At 41.6% G+C, this 18,083-nt stretch overlaps 1 protein-coding gene across 1 annotated transcript; it reads right to left on the reverse strand.

Annotated features, from left to right (window-relative positions):
- Positions 1-5,488: 5,488 nt before the first annotated feature.
- LOC116693066 (N-acetyltransferase 8) lies at positions 5,489-7,182 on the reverse strand. The gene is made up of 2 exons (XM_032521752.1): positions 6,943-7,182; positions 5,489-6,394 (listed from the first exon to the last, which is right to left on the reverse strand). Exons 1-2 carry the CDS (start codon positions 6,959-6,961, stop codon positions 5,652-5,654), a joined length of 762 nt encoding a protein of 253 aa, XP_032377643.1. The 5' UTR covers positions 6,962-7,182; the 3' UTR covers positions 5,489-5,651.
- Between the last annotated feature and the right edge of the window lie 10,901 nt (positions 7,183-18,083).

Raw genomic sequence — 18,083 nt, forward strand, 5'->3', positions numbered from 1 at the left:
GCACACACACACACACACTCACACACGCGCTCATGTGCACACGCAGACACACACACACACACACAAACCCACACTCACACACGCACGTGCACACACAGACACACACATGCACACACACACACACACACACACACACACACACCCTAAAAGCTATTGACAAAGAGATGTTTTCCAGTTGAATTCCTTGAGCTCATCCTTTCACGAGAGTCTGGCTGCTCCATTGATCTCATCTTATCTCAAAATGAGAGGACTTTTAGTCCAATATTGGCAGATGGATTAAAAAAAATGACTTGTTATGGATACCTTCAGTTTTTTTCTTAAAAGTCTGTTTCGCTGAAGTCAGTAACACTTAGACAATTTCCCCATTGCTTAATAAATCCAATAATCTCTTAGCTACTGTTGCATGCATGCATCCACGAGAGATTACAATGTCACAGCATGGTACACCCCACTTCAAGGTTTTCATGTTTCATTGTAAAATGAAAGTTGATTTAATTTGACTTTTTTTTCCAACGATCAACAGAAAACCACAAATTACAACAAATCGCGTATATAAAATAAGTTTTCACAACTAAGTATTCACCCCCTGTAATAAGACAGACTTGAATCCTCAGTGACTACTTTTCCATGCACATGTGATTCTGGTTTTTGCCCTTAAACCGTGCAAACACAGCGTCGCTCTTTCATTCCTTCAACCAGGTTGTTGAAAAGGTCGGCGTTGTGATGTTGCATATCCAAAAACCAATTCATACCCAAGTCTTAATAATGTTTAAAAATAGCTGTGTTTCTCCTTCTTTTCTTTTGGGCATGCATCTCTACTGCAGCCTTGCCGGCTAGTTAACGTAGGGCAAGCGGCTGTAAACCGTCACAAACTGCTGTAAAAAAAGTTGATTCTGTGTGCCCAATAAAAGTTATTCAAACCTGACTAATACCGGCATATCACATGTCTTACAGTTCTGAGAGCAAAGCAGTGTTTGTGTTTTTTTTTTTGCAAATTCAGTGAGTGGTTTTGCTATAAATATTAATAGTTTTAGGAATTATGCTATGACAATCACGGTTAGGGTTTAACCCTCATGTTGCCCTCGGGTCAAATTGACCCGTTTTCCTAGGTCAATGTTCGTTTTAATTCCCCAAAATAACATGATTGATTCCACACAACGCTCTTTGGCAAGTACAAATCTCTACTTTCATTAATTTTAGGGTGTCTTATTCAATTTTATAGCATTTGAAAAACAAATGGAAGTGTTTTTGAAATGGTATTGAGTAAAAGTTGACATGTTCCAGTCTGTGATTATCCATTGACATATACATTCCTTTAATTTTAGTCTAAATAATTCCTAGTTTCTGCTTTTCTAACTCAAACATTAGGTATAATTTCCAATAAATTAGGTTTTTTGACCATAAATTCCACAAATAAATGTAAAACTAAAGTTAATAAGTTACTGTTACGTAGTGTTGAAAACGTCAAAAACCGTGACACACATGGGACAAAAAACTTAGAAAAAGTATGTTAATTGATAAAAAAGCCTCAACAAAAGTGTTGATTTTCAATTTTGACGGGAAGACAACACGAGGGTTAAGCATTCAGAAAAAACTGTAATCGGAAATTGCTATATTCACAAAAGAGCCTTATTTGGAAAATGCTGTATGACCTGTGTCATATTCGGTATAATAGTGGAATATTAGTATGCATGTAAACATGCTCACTGATGCAGCCATTTGGTTTTTAGAAGTCACATCATTAGCAAAAGGGAGATCACCTGTGGGCAGCCGAGGGGTTTCAATGGAAAACCAAGCATGTATCTGGGAAGGCTTTTAAAGCCAAAGCTACACAGGGAGGGCTCAAAAACAACAACGTCAATGTCCTGGAGGGACAGAGTCAGTTCCTAATCCAGTTGAGAATTTGTGCCAGGACTTGAAAAAGCCTGTTATCTCAAACTCTTCATGCAACCTGACAGATATTGGGCAGTTCTGTAGAGACGTGCTGTATTTGCAGCCAAAGGTGCATCTACTAATTACTGATTTGGACAAGGTGACTACATATGCCGAGAGAGACAGATGGCTCTTCGCTTGGTTAAAGAAAAAGCCATGAAAATATCTAAGGTCAGACACTGTACATGTGGCTGCAGTGTTTGCAAAGCTTTTTCCTCTAACATAGCCCCAAAGTGGCAAGTGGCTCATTTTGTGGAGCATGTGTATGAGAGGAATTACAATCAAGCCGCCATTACCTTGAGGCCAGGCGCACTGGTAATTGTGCATGGATGACAACAGGTTGGCCAGCATTAAGGCTCATCTTCCTCTGGCTAGTTCAGCACCTGTCTACTGGCCACCAGCCGGATTTTTTTCAACGGCCTCAGCAGAAATGATTGATGCCCGAAGGCCCATGACAGTGTGTGTGTGTGTGTGTGTGTGTGTGTGTGTGTGTGTGTGTGTGTTGTGTCTGTGCCAATCTGAGAGTAGAACTAGAGTAATCCATGTTGAAACTCATTTAAACCACAGCTGTCATTGCACACACTGGTTGCTTGATATTTTCCCTTATAGGCTTACAATGAAGAAACTCATCTTAAGGCTACAACTAACTTTCTTTTTTTTTTGTTAATCAGTTGTTTGGTCTCTAAAATGTCAGGAATGGTGAAAAATGTACATCAGTGGTTCCCGAAAAGCCCAAGATGAAGTCCTCAAATGTCTCGTTTTGTCCACAACTCAAAGATATTCAGGTTACTGTCACAGAGGAGAGAAGAAACTAGAAAATATTCACATTTAACAAGCTGAGGGGAAAAAATCACTCAAAGCAATTAATGGATTATCAAAACAGTTGGCGGTGAATTTAATAGCTGACGACTCATCGATAAATCGATTGCTCTTTGCAGCTCTAATGACGCTGTCAATACATTCTGGAAATTCAAATGCCCTTTTGGGGGATTTCTGAGCCAATGTACAGTAGGTTAAGGAACATGTCGTTCAGCTGATCTTGCACAATGCTTGTGGCTGACAACAGGTTTATTAAAGTGCTCATATTCAGCTTTTTGTCTTTTTTCCCTTTCCTTTATTGTGTTATATATCTTTTTTGTGCACGGTGTAGGTTTACAAAGTGAAAAGTCCCCCCCGAAGGGACTTACCATCTCCAACAGGACACACTGTTCACCAACTGCTGCAAAAAGCTCTACTGTAGTCCAGACTTTACTTCAGAGACGAACGTGCATCACTTTGTAACACGTTACAATGCTCGGCTAGCTGCTAGCATAGCACGCCCTCATACTCTGCTTCTGACTGGCTAGTAGTCCTTACCTAGGTACTGTCAGGGCCCTCATACTCTGCTTCTGACTGGCTAGTAGTCCTTACCAGGGTACTGTCAGGGCCCTCATACTCTGCTTCTGACTGGCTAGTAGTCCTTACCTAGGTACTGTCAGGGCCCTCATACTCTGCTTCTGACTGGCTAGTAGTCCTTACCTAGGTACTGTCAGGGCCTCATACTCTGCTTCTGACTGGCTAGTAGTCCTTACCTAGGTACTGTCAGGACCCTCATACTCTGCTTCTGACTGGCTAGTAGTCCTTACCTAGGTCAGGGCCCTCATACTCTGCTTCTGACTGGCTAGTAGTCCTTACCTAGGTACTGTCAGGGTCCTCATACTCTGCTTCTGACTGGCTAGTAGTCCTTACCTAGGTACTGTCAGGGCCCTCATACTCTGCTTCTGATTGGCTAGTAGTCCTTACCTAGGTACTGTCAGGACCCTCATACTCTGCTTCTGACTGGCTAGTAGTCCTTACCTAGGTACTGCGCATGTGCAACTCCCAACAAAGATAGTATAGAAGTGAGATGTACAAGTGAGAGCAATGTGCAGTACAACAACAATATGGTGTTTTTTTATATTAAACCATGTAAAGCTATTCTGGTACAACGTCTAAATACAATTATGAACCAGAAAATGAGCAGAATATGAGCACTTTAAGAAAATATCCTGCTGGCATCAGGCGGTATAGTTGACAGGAAGCTCTTTGTAGGTCTCCCTTTACAGGTCTCCCTAAAAAATCAATCAGACAGCTACAGCTGATTCAGAACGCTGCTGCTCGAGTCCTCACTAAGACCAGGAGACTGGATCACATCACTCCAGTTCTGAAATCTTTACACTGGCTTCCTGTGTCTCAAAGAATTGATTTCAAAGTACTCTTGCTAGTTTATAAATCCCTTAACGGTTTAAGTCCAAAATACATTCTGATCTGCTACTACACTATGACCCCCCAGACCTCTCAGGTGGGTCTGGGACAGGTCTACTTTCTGTCCCCAGAGTCAGAACTAAACAGGGTGAAGCAGCTTTCAGTTTCTATGCTCCTTATATCTGGAATAAACTCCCAGAAACCTGCAGATCCGCTGCTACTCTCAGTTCTTTAAATCAAGGCTGAAGACCTTCTTTTGATGCTGCCTTTCTTTAAATGAATGCTCATTTCTTTACATTTCTTGTGCTGCACTGTAACTTTTATTCTTGTGTTTTATGTGTCCTCATGTTTCTATTTTGTTTTTAACTGTCTATTCATGTGTTTTATTAGTTTTTAATGCTTATGATTTTTAACTGTTTGTACTTGTGTTTTATCTGTTTAACTGATTTCGTGTAAAGCACTTTGAATTGCCCTGTTGCTGAAATGTGCTCTACAGATAAAGCTGCCTTGCCTTGCCTTGCCTTTGTTTATATCGTCTTAGTGGCTTACCTTCAGTTGCTTTGCCACAAAAGACTAATTCCCACGGACCTCTCACCTCTACCTTGTCCAGTCCCTCCTCACACATATCATGAGACCACCAACGTGGACACACTTAAGCTTTGTTTGGTGTCGATAATCTTTGCCTTGTGTACGATGACCTGAATGCGTTGCGTTATACTGAACTCTTTATCCTCTTTTTATGCCCACGCGCACATGTGTGTTTCTCAATAGCAGCATGTGTTCCCGGACATAGGTGATGAAAGACTGCACGCACGCACACACGCACCCACACACTCACACACACACACACCACACACTGCCAAAGAGTTGTGAGGTCTTAGAAGTCAGCTGGCATTAATTCCTCTGAGGCTGAAGGATACAGCCTCTCCCTGGAAAGGCTTAAAAAGAAAGTTCTCCTGCTTCCAAATGATTAAATATCTCCTTTCTCATATGTATATATATATATATATATATATATATATATATATATATATATATAATTTTATATTCCTTAGTGGACAGGCAAACAATTGAACGTGAATATAGTTTGTTCTGTTTTTATGTCCGAGTTAATTTGATAAAATACCTTATGGAGATTTATTGTTCTTCCATGCGCAAATTACAAAATCAATCTGACTGACCGAGACGGTGACTAATTGTCTCATTTTTTGCCATGGTTGTGGCCAATGGGCTGTCAGCGGTGCAGGTGTATGCATAATACATCAAGGCAAAAAAAAAAGAAACACAAGAAAACGGAGATCATTAATGTGGCTTTGTGGAAAAAACATGAAATTTAATGTATCTTTTTTTTCAAACTATGATGATGGCTAGCTGGAGTGATTGACTGGTGAATATCCAAGATTTTTTTGCCATTGAATGAGACAAGAAGCCTAAATCAACTGATATATTCTTAATGTGCGGTCGGGGTTGCATCAGGTGAGAAGGTCTAAAGTCCACTAAATTAACTTTTCCATTCGCATCACATTTATTCGGGCCAGTTTGGAGAACCAGCGGTTGGCGTGTGTGTTTCTGTGGCATTCAGTCTGAACAAAACCGAATTTTTGGTAGAGGGAAATGGCCGCCGACTGTGGCGAGGTGACGTCCAGAACGAGGCGGGCGTATCCTCGCTCTTTGCAGAAATCAAGGGCCTTCCTTGTCAACTGCGAGCCCAGGTTTTGGCGGCGCCACGGGAACACCACAATCGTGTGGGACATCTCGCCGTAGCTCCCATCCCCGGCGTCTTGGGCAAACTCTGGGCCTTCTCCCATCGCTCCCCCGTTCCAGTCATCGAACCTCTCCCCTGTCGTTTTCCCCGTCACCGCCACCATCCCCACCACCTTGGACTGGCCGTTGGTGTCTGCCTCTGCCACCCAGAAACCGCTGTCTGGCTTTTCCAGGTAGTTGGCTCGGATGTCGGCCATGTCCGTGCTCAGCCTCCTGGTCATGTAGTCTTCGTAGATCTCGTAGCAGCAGTAATAAAGGAGGCCGGCCCATGCACTGCCAAAGAGTAACGCTTGGAAATAGGAGCTGCCTCCCAGCACATACCCAGCCATGGAAATGCTCAGCGCAATGCCAACATGGTCTGGGTGGCTCATGGCACTGAAGAAAGCCGGGTATACATGTTCAAGTACCCCGTCGCGAAAGAGGGACATGACCTCGGGTTCGTCTGAGGGTCTATATTCCCTGATGGAGAATTGAACTGTACATTAGAGGGAGAGAAAGAAAAGGAGAGAATGAGAGCTCAGTGGGACTAATCTGCTTCTTGTTGCATAAATAAATTCCTGCTGGATTTCACAATAGGCTCAATGAGCTCACGCAACTTCTTGTTAAGAAAGCAAATCTAAAAACAAATCAAGGCACCTCTTAGAGAATCTAACTCTTTTCCGTTGTAATTGAACTCTTTTCCACATGAACATAAAGCCTGGGAGTTGTGCATGACAACTCGAGGTGAAAAAGACAATCCAAAATCTTGTTTTTTTCAAAATTTCAAGAGTAACTCGGAATACAGTTAAGTCCCAAAAGTGCTAATGAATGACAATCAAAGCAAGGGTAAAATACAGAGGCAACAATCAAAAGCTCTTTAGTTTGAGTGAAAGGTGTTATGTGTCATCTAGGCACGTCAGCAGTGCCATTCATTTTCACCCCAGCTGTTCTATTAGTGCCGTTGTTCGTAATCAACTCGACTACTTGAAAACTGAAAAATAAAATATGGTCTAACATATTAACGTAATCAGAACATGAACTTACAGTTGTTTTTCTGGGCCATGCCGACTCTTTCCCTCTCGTCTTTCGCTCACTCACTGAAGGACTTAACGCTGCCGCTCGCCCTGAACTTCAGCTCCAGATTGGGATAATGAGCCATTCACTAAAGGGATAGAAATATATATCTGAGCATGCTCACCTATGAGTATACACCCACACCCCCCCACACACTCATGCACGCACAAACACATGCAAGCACGTACACTGGGAAAACTTTTGGACCTTTGTGGGCCTGACTTTGAAGTCTAACTGCTACTGATTGTATATAAAAGAAAGAAAATATAAGAACTTTAACAGTTAGATGAAGATTATGGTGATTTGAGAAAGCATGCTTTCAGTTTAATTGAAATTAATCACAGTGTTGCTTTGATGAAACGTGAAGTTATTTTTTTTTTTACTTAATTAGCTTAGTCGACAGAGTAAAGCACTCTATCATTGGATTTCTCAAGGAGGATGAGTACACATCCTGAATACATTAAGTCCAAACACTGAGCAGAATGTGAATATAGTGCTCGTTCGAACACTTTATAGCTATTTCCAAGAATAAAATGTTCTTATAAACCTGTTTTTGGGTGCTTCGGTTTTGGTGGTATTCCCTCCAGAAACAGCTGTAAATCTCCACGCCGCAATATAAGGTGAAAGAAAAATTAATATCGTCAAGCCCCCTGACATAAAAAGTTTCCCTATGGCGTCAGTGACAGTGTCATGTGCAATAACCCCGGTGGCCCTCTGACATGATTAAATTTCCTTGGCAGGTGAAGGGGCCTTTACACCTGTTTAAATCAATAGTGCTGCCTCATGAATCTGTGAGTGCTTGAAGGTCAAGCTACTCTGGAGGTTTTCTCAAACCCTTTCACAGCAGCCACAACGGGAATTCTGAGTTGTGCCACCGTGCAAGTGAAAACCCGTTCAAAACCACTGGATGATCATCATAAGCCCCCTTCAGACATGCACCTAATTGATGGCAAATTAACATGTTGGTCTCATTCTTAAAAATTGTCAGTTTTACTGTGAATTCACAATGGCAAATCCTCCAAGGTCGGACAAAGCAGAGGTTCTCTATAACTAAAGATTTCAAGCTGCACCAATGGTATGAAACAGTACACACTTCCTGTCTCCTAAATGGGCGTGGCCGCATTTGTAAGTGTAGTGAACGTTGTGTGGGTGGATTAAGTTATATTTGCATAATTCGCTAACATAGATATTTACACAGCTAAAAAGACATATTGAGCATTACAAACTTGAGTTTTGTCAGGACGTAAGGTTAGTTGATGTTAGCTTCTCTGTGTTGCCAGATCTCGCGGGAGTTTGTTCATGAGGCAGGAACAAAGGTAATTTACTCCTGATTCATCTGAAAAAGGACATTTTAATGTTCTGGAGATATGTGACTTGAGGTCCAATATTTACTTAGGTGACTATGGGGCAAATTAATCGCTCATAATCTGTGTCCACGTTCACTTCTCCCATTGGAATCAATCCACTCGGGACCTGCCGCTGGACTCCTGAAGAGGCGTGGCAGTGGAGCAACCTACATGACTCAGATACAGGAAATTACTCTGAGTTGGGGCGTCTCAGTTCAGTAACACGACCGAAGACGCAGTCAGATTCACGTAAAAGCTTCAGCAGCACAAGGTTGAACAGAGAGATCTCAAATGCACAAAGGGACAGGAGCACACTGATTGATTTGCAGCCTTTAAAGACTCAAAGTCCCCTTTTCTCCCCTTGGCACTTTGCTGTCCTTGAGCTGACAGTCAGGGCTGGAGAATGCTCAGAGAACACAGTTTTAACTACACTTAAAATGCACGTCTTGTTTTTCCTGATTAAGATCACAGTAATACATTTCTCACGTCAGTCGTTTGCTATGCTCACAGAAAACAAATCAGTTTAGTTAACTGTGAGACGCTGAGCTGATTTGATGTCGTAAAAAAAGGATTCAAAATAAACCTTTGTACAACCTCAATAATAATCTGACCAGCTGTCTCCCTCCTTATATCTTCTAACCAAGCCACTTTTAAAAAAGAACAATCTAGACACGTCACTATTGAGCAACTGTAGGCCAATATTAAACCTGAAAAGACAAGTCAACCTTTTCTTGTCACTAAACAATGGTTTGATGCCTTCCAGTTGTGTTTTCAACCACACCACAGCACTGAGACGGCTCTTGTCAAAGTCTTTAATGACATCTACCTTAACCCTCGTGTTGTCCTCCCGTCCACCAGGAATTTGGGTCAAAAGATTAAAAAACATATTTTGGCACTCTTTTCAATGCGTTTTTTAAATTCATGGTCAACAGACTTAATTTAAATGACATTTTACCTAAAAAAAATAAAGCAGGGATTCCGAATTATCTCGACCGATAGGGTCAGGATACGTTTTGAAACCATTTCAACATTTGTTTTAAATGCTATAAAGTTGTATAAAAACACCCAAAATTCAATGAAAGTTTCCAATTGTGCAAAGAATGATGCATGCATGAGGTTCATGCATCCATGTTATTCTGGCTAATTTGTAAGAAACCCTTATTTCTGATATAAAAACCTTTAGAAACAGGGTTACTTTGACCCGGGGACAACACAAGGGTTAACAGATAGGGGCCAAACTACAGTGTTTGTAGTACTTGTATTACTCAGATCTGCATTTGACACGGTCGACCATGACATATTACTAGACGGATTGGAAAACTGGGTTGGCCTTTCTGGCCCATGAACTAAACTGGTTTAAATCCTACTTAATTATTGTGGTAAATGCACATTTTAAATAATAGGTAGTTGCTGAGTGCACATGGTTACTGGAGTAAGAGAAAATGGCGTACCAGCTGGTGCATACTTGTGTTTACCGCTTTTGTGCAAAGCCATTCATCAAAAATGTTCTTTCTTATAAGATGCCATTTTAGCAATCATCAGAAATCATTACATCTATATTGCATATTCACAAATAAAACCACTGGTGTCCCATAGCAACAATAGAATCCCAGCTAGAATGGAATAGAATTAATAACCAATAGGATTGAAAATAAAGGAATACATGTTGTTGTTGTTGTCATGACGACACTTGGATACTAGAACCCAACTTGAGTTGAGACACAAATTCACTCTGAATGCACTTTGTATCTGAGACAGTTTGACTGTGACAATCCACATTGCAACAAGAGAAAAAACACCGGAAAACATGGAATTCCACCCTGGAGAGATTGAACCGCGACTGAATTTCTACCTCAGTTACCTTGAAGAACAAGTACGGTTGGAGCTGAAGGACAGCGAGGCGACGCTCACCCAAGGTGAATCTGAGGGAAGAGTTCACCTGATCGTCCGAGAGGACCTGCTGGCCGATCTCCTGGACCAGCTCCAACTACAGAGAGAGGGCAGCAGTTGGAGCCGTGAGAAAGAGCTGATGCAGAGGGAGATGGGGGAGTTGAAAGTTCAGCTGGCTCAACATGTCCACAGAGAGAGGCAGATGCTCAAGGTAAGTAAGCCCACCAACGTGGAGTTAGAGTTGGAGAGCTATCTGGAGATGGAAAGAGCCCAAGTTCAGGAGCTGAAGGACAAGTTGAGCGAGATGGAGGAAGCTCTAAGAAAACAGGAGGAGGAGGCCAAGGAGACACTGGAAAGATCCCAGGCGTCCCTTAGAGCCCAGCTGGATGCAGCTCTGGCTCAACATGTCCCCTCCCCACCAAGGGAAACAGAGTCTCTGAAATCCCTGCTGCTCAAAACCAGCAACAGGCTGCAAATAGCCCTAAAAGATCTGGACCTGCAGTACTTCATTACAGAAGACCTGGAGGATGAATTGGAGCAGATGAAGGGAGAGAAGGAGGCCTTGAAAGAAGAATTGGAAACTCAGAAGATGGAGCTTCGTGAAGAGAGGCAGATGCACAAGGTAAGTAAGCCCACCAACGTGGAGTTAGAGTTGGAGAGCTATCTGGAGATGGACGGTGCTCAAGCTCAGGAGTTGAAAGACCGATTGAGCAAGATGGAAGACGCTCTACGAGAACAGAAGGAGGAGACAAACGAGAGACTGGAAAGATGCCAGGCTACCTATAGAGCCCAGCTGGATGAGGCGCTGGCTCAACATATCCAATCACCACCCAAGGAAATGGAGCAACTGAAATCCCAGATGGTCAAAACCAGCAAATTGCTGCGAAAAGCCTTAAAAGATCTGGACCTGCAGACCTTCATTACTCAAGAACTGAAAAGCGAATTAAAGCAGATGAAGGGAGAGAACGAGGAGTGGGAGAGGACTGACAGCACCTTGAGGTCCGAGCTGGAAGATCTTCAGAGCCAATTAACAAAAAAGCAGAAGAAGAAGAAGTGGTACAGAAAGCTTCTGCCTGGCTGAGGAAGAGAAAGGCATATGTACTGGTATAGTATCTGTCTGTCTGTCTGTGAGGGTCCGTCTGTCTGTCTTTGTGTGTGTGTGTGTGTGTGTGTGTGTGTGTGTGTGTGTGTGGTGTGTGTGTGTGTGTGTGTGTGTGTGTGTATGGGGGGGTCTGTCTGTCTGTCTTTATGTGTGTGTGTGTGTGTGTGTGTGTGTATGTGTGTGTGTGTGTGTGTGGGTGGGTCTGTCTGTCTGTCTGCCTGTGTGTGGGTGGGTCTGTGTGTGTGTATGAGTATGTGTGTGTCTGTGTGCATGCATGCGTGTGGGTGTGTGTGTATGGATATGTGTGTCTGTCTGTCTGTGTGTGTGTGGCTGGCTCTATCTGTCTGTGTGTGTGTGGGTCTGACTGTCGGTGTGTGTGTGTGTGTGTGTGTGTGTGTGTGTGGGTGGGTGGGTATGTCTGTCTGTCTTTATGTGTGTGTGTGTAGGTGGGTGGGTCTGTCTGTCTGTCTGTCTGTGTGTTGTCTGTCTGTCTGTGTGTGTGTGGGTCTGTGTGTGTGTTTGTGTGTTTGTTTGGGTCGGTGTGCATGTCTGTGCGTGGCGTGCTTGTGGGTCTGTATGGGTATGTGTGTCTGTGTGGGTCTGTGTGTGTATGGTTGTGTGTGTGTGTGAGTGTGTGTGTGTTTGCGTTTGCTCGCAGGGTGTGTGATGCGTCACTGCAGTAGTGTCGGAGTAGTAGAGCTTGTACATGCTACATGCTACATGTTACTTCTGCTCTCAGCTACTGCCACCGGACAGCCCTTTGTTTTCAGGGGCTGAAAGAGGAGCCGAGTGTGTGTCGCCTCCTCCGCCGGTACATAGCCTCTCCACTGCCAAGACCTCGTACACGCCTCCCCGTGGCACACATGGGAACTGGTCCCTTGTGGTTCCAGGCTAAGTTGTACAGGATCTCGGAGCAGCAGTGGGCCCCAGAGACGCGGCATGCAGGCCCATCGGTGAGTGGAAACGCCCTGATGCCCGTCAACCACTGTCCCAGTTATGGGTAAATAGCCCCAGCTATGGGTAAATAGTGAAGACCCCAACAGGGCCGCCCCTGCAACTCCTACCAGATGAACTGCAACTCCTACCAGACGAAGGTCGTCGTGGGTTCCCTCATGCCACTGGAGGTCTGTCTGGTAGGAGTGAAGATGGTGGGAGGGAGGTCTGCGCCATGGAAGAAAGCTGAAACTAGTCCTCACAAGCTAAGTATGGTACACAAAATTATTTAGGGAGATGTTTCCAAATATTTCAGAAAATATTTTAATAGAGTGAATGAAGTTCACAGGTACTCCACTAGGGACATACCCCCAGATCTAGGACTAATCTGGAAAAACAGTCTGTATTTTAATGTATGACACAGAGCACTGTTTTCATATTTTTATATTTTAGTGGTCAAACAAAAAAATCAATCAATCGACTATATAATAACTGCTGCATACACAAAAAACACAGCCACACAAATAATCTCATGTTTGTTGGTCTATTGTTGTTTAAATGTTAAGTTGCACTACAGTCATGTGTAATAAGTTGATGTAGAAATCAGACGGAAAAACACTAACTTGCATCCTAAACCCCCAAATTATATGTTGGCTCAAATTATTTCATATGTCAATTATAATATACTAAATATAGGGTTTTGTCTGGAGGGACATGTTGGTCAGCCAAAGAAAATAATTAAATTAATAACATGGGAGCGTTTCTTTCAGGGACTTTGGCAGGTTTAAAACAGGTTGATTGAGGGTCACAGAGCCTTCCAAACACAGCTGCAATTCAAAGTTGTATGAAGAGGAAAAGCTTTGGAATATTCACTGGTTATTGTCAAATCTGCTACAAACTTGAATTATTTACTTTTACTATTATTTACTTTTTGTCATAGCAATAATAAATAAATCTTATTTTTCACGCATAATTTTGGTTTAATGTTATGCCCGAGCCTCTTCTGTCATGGCTCCAGCATGTTGAGCCTGTTTTGATTTTGCTCTAAACCCGAACGTTTTTGTCCGAGGTTTTTCCGAAAACAAACCCTGCTGGGTTCTCCGACTAAACACACCTGCTTTTTAAACTGCATTTGCCCCCCGGCCCGTGATCCCCCCTGTTTCCCTATAAGGGCCCTGACCCCCCCCCTCCATTTCCCCCGCCGGGGGCGTTTGCCTAACCCAAAAAGGTGGGGGTTTTGTATTGGGCCCCGGGGTTTTTGAAAGTCGTTCCCGCCTGTCGCTAACCGCCTCCTGTTCTCGTCACAGTTTAAATCAACCCGGAGGGGAAAAATAACGCCGTTTTTACATTTTCTTCTAAAATTGCACAAAACCCTCCCCGCCCCCCCATTTTTCCCCCTAACAAAATAGACGCTTCCAAAATTTAATAAAATTTAAACCTTTTTGGTTTTTCCCAAATTACCCGGGGCCAAGTTGGGGGCCCGGGTTCCAGTAATTTTAAAAAAGCTGTCGCCCAAAACCCGTCGGGTTAAAACAAAGGGGGAAAAAAGGGGGCTTTTTTAAAAATTAAGGAATAACACTTTTTTGGTTTAATAGGGAATTAAAGCATCTGGGCATACAAATATGGCAGCGAGTTTTTCCCCCAAGGGTTTTCCCTTTTTGGGGGCCCTTTTCTTTCTAACTTTCATGCTTCCCCCGGCTCCCGTTATGGAAAACAAAAAAATTACCGGGAAATAGTTATGCGGAAAACAACAAATTTAAAAAAACCTAGGGCCCCAAAACAAAAACTGGGTAAAATTCATTTAACAAATTAACCCCGGCTGGATTTTTTCCCCCAAATTTTTTCAAATTAATGAAAGGGAAAACCCGAGGTGGTTTTTTTTGGAAACAAAAGGAAACATTAAAAAGTCAGCATTTCCGCTCACTCAAAAAAAATTTAAAAAAAAAAAAAACAGAAAAAAGCCAAATATTGAAAGTAGTCATGGACTCTGGGCCCCGAAATTTTAACAGCCACATTAAACAATTACCCAAAATCAGGCCATTAAAACCCCCTTTAAAATATATCAAGGGGGAAAGGGGGTTTGGCATCAGGATTGGGGGAAAAAATAGTCCCCGCTTTATATTTTAAGGGAAAACTGACTACTGTAAAGGTGTCTTTGCAGGTTACATGAAAAATCCTGCCCGAGGGAACATACAAAAAAACTTAGATGATTAAAAAATCTCAAAAAAACTGGGGCATAATCATTCAAAGGCCTTTTGGGCAAATCCCAATAAAATTTAAAGGTTTTTAAAACCCCAAGTTGCTTGGACACGTGACAAGACCCCAAAAATGAAAAATTTCCCCACCATTTTGTTTTTAAATTAATAATGCTGTTGCATTAATCAAGTCATATTTGAACATCATGAATATGTCACGGCATGAATTGCTTCAGTACATAATGCTTTATTACAATTTCACTTGATAACACGAGCTGAGAGTCCTTCAGAGTTGATTGCACATTGTCATGAAACAAAAAGTCCCCCCCAAAAAAAAGAAAGTTGCCCTGGAAACTAACCACTGGGCGAACGGCATGCTTCGCTTCTAATGGGCCCATGAGTGCCCAATGAATTGCATTTTTATTCATGGTGGTGTACTTGCGCACAAATTGTAGGGGAAAGAGCCTGTTCATTATGCTCGTCATAGAGCTATGACATTAAGGGATTAAACCATTACATTAGTGAGTTTCAACCCACCTTTCCAGTGGCTAGACATCATTTGAACACACCTCAGACAACTTTATTTCCAACTCACTGCCTCTCCAGAAACTCTGATTTGAATCTAAATGTCTTTGTGGATTCCTGTACCTTAAAAGTGCACATATCCATATAGAGTTTAAATACTCCCCAATGATTGCCATTTGGTAATGTTTTGGCATTTATGATGTCTGTAAGTGCCCCTGTCAAAGTAAAACGTGGCTATTGAACTGGACCTGTGATGTTCACCTATGCAGTAGATATTCAGTATCATGCACCAGCAATGACACCTTCCCCCATTGCAGGACATACAGTAATATATCTGCCCAACAACTCTGATCAGGGCAATATCTGCAACAATAATGAATCTTGATGGCGACTAACTTTGGATCTCTGTTGGAGTCATTTGCTTTTACAAGACTTATGTCTCACTCCCACTTAAAAAAACACATCAAATTATTCTTTTGTCCAGGTAATGTGTCTTCAGTCAAACTTCAAAACCATATTGACTTGAGGTACAAATTGAAGGGGGGGTGCTGATCGTAATTAGTAACATGATTTAAAAATGTTGCTAAGCAGGTCTAAAGATATTGATAAGATAAGCTAAGAAAACCTTTATTCGTCCCACAGTGATGATACTATGATACTAAACATATTACAGTATGTTCACTGACAACATATTTCCTTCATGCATTTACAATATCCCCTCATTGCAAATAATATATGATTTTGACTTTTAATTTAATTACGATTTTACCTATTAATTTATACACAATGTTCTGCTTAAGTTGAGACATCTAACCCATGTTAATTCTATTTAACCCTCATGTTGTCCTCAGGTTTTGACCCGTTTTCCTATATCAATTTTCTTTTAATTCCCCAAAATAACATGATTCATTCCACTCAACGATCTTTGGCAAGTACAAATCTCTAATTTCATTCATTTTGGGGTGTCTTATTCAATTTTACAGCATTTGAAAAAAAGTGGTTTTGAAATAGTATTCATAACACATTCCAGTCTGTGATTATCCATCAACATACATTCCTTTAATTTCAGTCTAAATAATTCCTAAGTACTCCAACATTAGGTATAATTTCCTATAAATGAGGTTTATTGACCATAAATTCCAGAAAATAACTGTAAAACTTGGTTGGTGTTGGTGTTGCCAAAGGTCTCCATTTGGAAAACAACCCCGCAGATTCCAAACCAAAACGGGTCTGACGTGTTTTCAATTTTCTCCGGTTTAGACGCTCAGAAACGCCAGAGCAGGGGGAATGTGAGATGCAAAAAAAAAAAAAAGAAATAACATAGCAATGTAAATTTAGCCCAAGTCACTTGACACATGACACATGACAGGTTTAACATTTAATTGAAACCACAAACCATCTCAAACCATATCCAAAGGGACTATGAACCAAACACCACGCACCACTCAAATAAAACACTCCCATGAAACATAATCAAGGATAAAATGACGTTTTTCTCACAATACATATTTGTCAGAATATATTAGTAGTATATTTATAATTTCTAGGAGACAGTGTTGATTTATGTTGATCATGGGCAAAAACCTTCAAGTTTCTGTACAAATGGGAAAAGGGAACACTGGGAGGTTTAAGTCCTACGTTGCCTGAATGTGAATTCTCCCAGTTTGTGTTTTGTGTTTTAATGACAGAGTGCAAAAGTATTCATACCGAGAAGCCAGGGAGCCCATTATGCTTCGGTTATCTTGTAACACTGTTGTAGATTATGGAAGATAAACAAAAACTCATAATTAAAGTTTGAAATCACAACAAACCACAGAGCAGGGGAAGGTTGTCTTTCTTCGACTTTTGTTTTATAATAATCTTGTCACAATCCAAGTCATGTCCCCGTCTGTGTAACTCCTAAGACACTTCACCCACTGTAAGCAGACATGTGACTTTCTCACCTCAAAGTGAAAATGATACACATGTCATAGTGTTAATAACACAATGTCAGGTAGAAACAAAACTCCCTAGATGTTACAGTCTTTTAAATGCTGCTGAGTAATAAGAGAAAACTGTCTAGACACATATTGCATGAGAGAGTGATGATGGTTGTAAACAATGCACGTATGAGTTTTGATCTCTTGTGCTGGACATTACCAAGCTGCCCTCTAAAACTCACAGACGTATCATGGCTTTACAGTGGTGCTCATAAGTTTACATGGCCATGCTTAAATGGACTAAAAAGAGGAATAAAAAAAATAATCTTTTGTAAATAGATCTGCCTTAATTAAAAAAAAAGGAAAAATCCAACCTTTTAAGGGGAACCAATTGTCTTTGTGAATGAATAATGCATTGTAAATAAATAATTGTTCTTCCTTAAAATGCAGGGGGCATATGTATACACCCCCCTATGTTCCCCTATGTTAAATTCCCATAGACGCAGGCACGTTTTTATTATTACAGGCCAGTTATTTCATGGATCAGGATACTATGCATCCTGATGAAGTTCCCTTGGCCTTTGGAATTAAATATACCCCCCCCCCCCCCCCCCCACATCATCACAAACCCTTCACCATACATAGAGATTGACATGGGATACTTTCCATAAAATCATCTCTCAATGCAAATCAAACCATCTATTAGTCTAACTGAAATAAAACCATGCCAATTTCTATGTATGGTGAAGGGTATCTGGCCTTTAATAATAAAAATGTGACTGCCTATATGGGAATTTAACATAGGGGGGTGTATACTTATGCCCCCTGTATTCTAACATAGGGGGGTGTATACTTATGCCCCCTGTATTTTAACATAAGGGGTGTATACTTATGCCCCCTGTTTTTTATAACATAGGGGGGTAAATACTTATGCCCCTGTATTTTAACATAGGGGGGTGTATACTTATGCCCCCTGTATTCTAACATAGGGGGTGTATACTTATGCCCCTGTATTTTAACATAGGGGGGTGAATACTTATGCCCTCTGTATTATAACATAGGGGGTGTATACTTATGCCCCTGTATTTAACATAGGGGGTGTATACTTATGCCCTCTGTATTATAACATAGGGGGTGTATACTTATGCCCCCTGTATTTTAACATAGGGGGTGTATACTTATGCCCCCTGTATTTTAACAT

Source organism: Etheostoma spectabile, chromosome 7 (genome assembly GCF_008692095.1).
Source record: "Etheostoma spectabile isolate EspeVRDwgs_2016 chromosome 7, UIUC_Espe_1.0, whole genome shotgun sequence".
Lineage (NCBI taxonomy): Eukaryota > Metazoa > Chordata > Actinopteri > Perciformes > Percidae > Etheostoma > Etheostoma spectabile.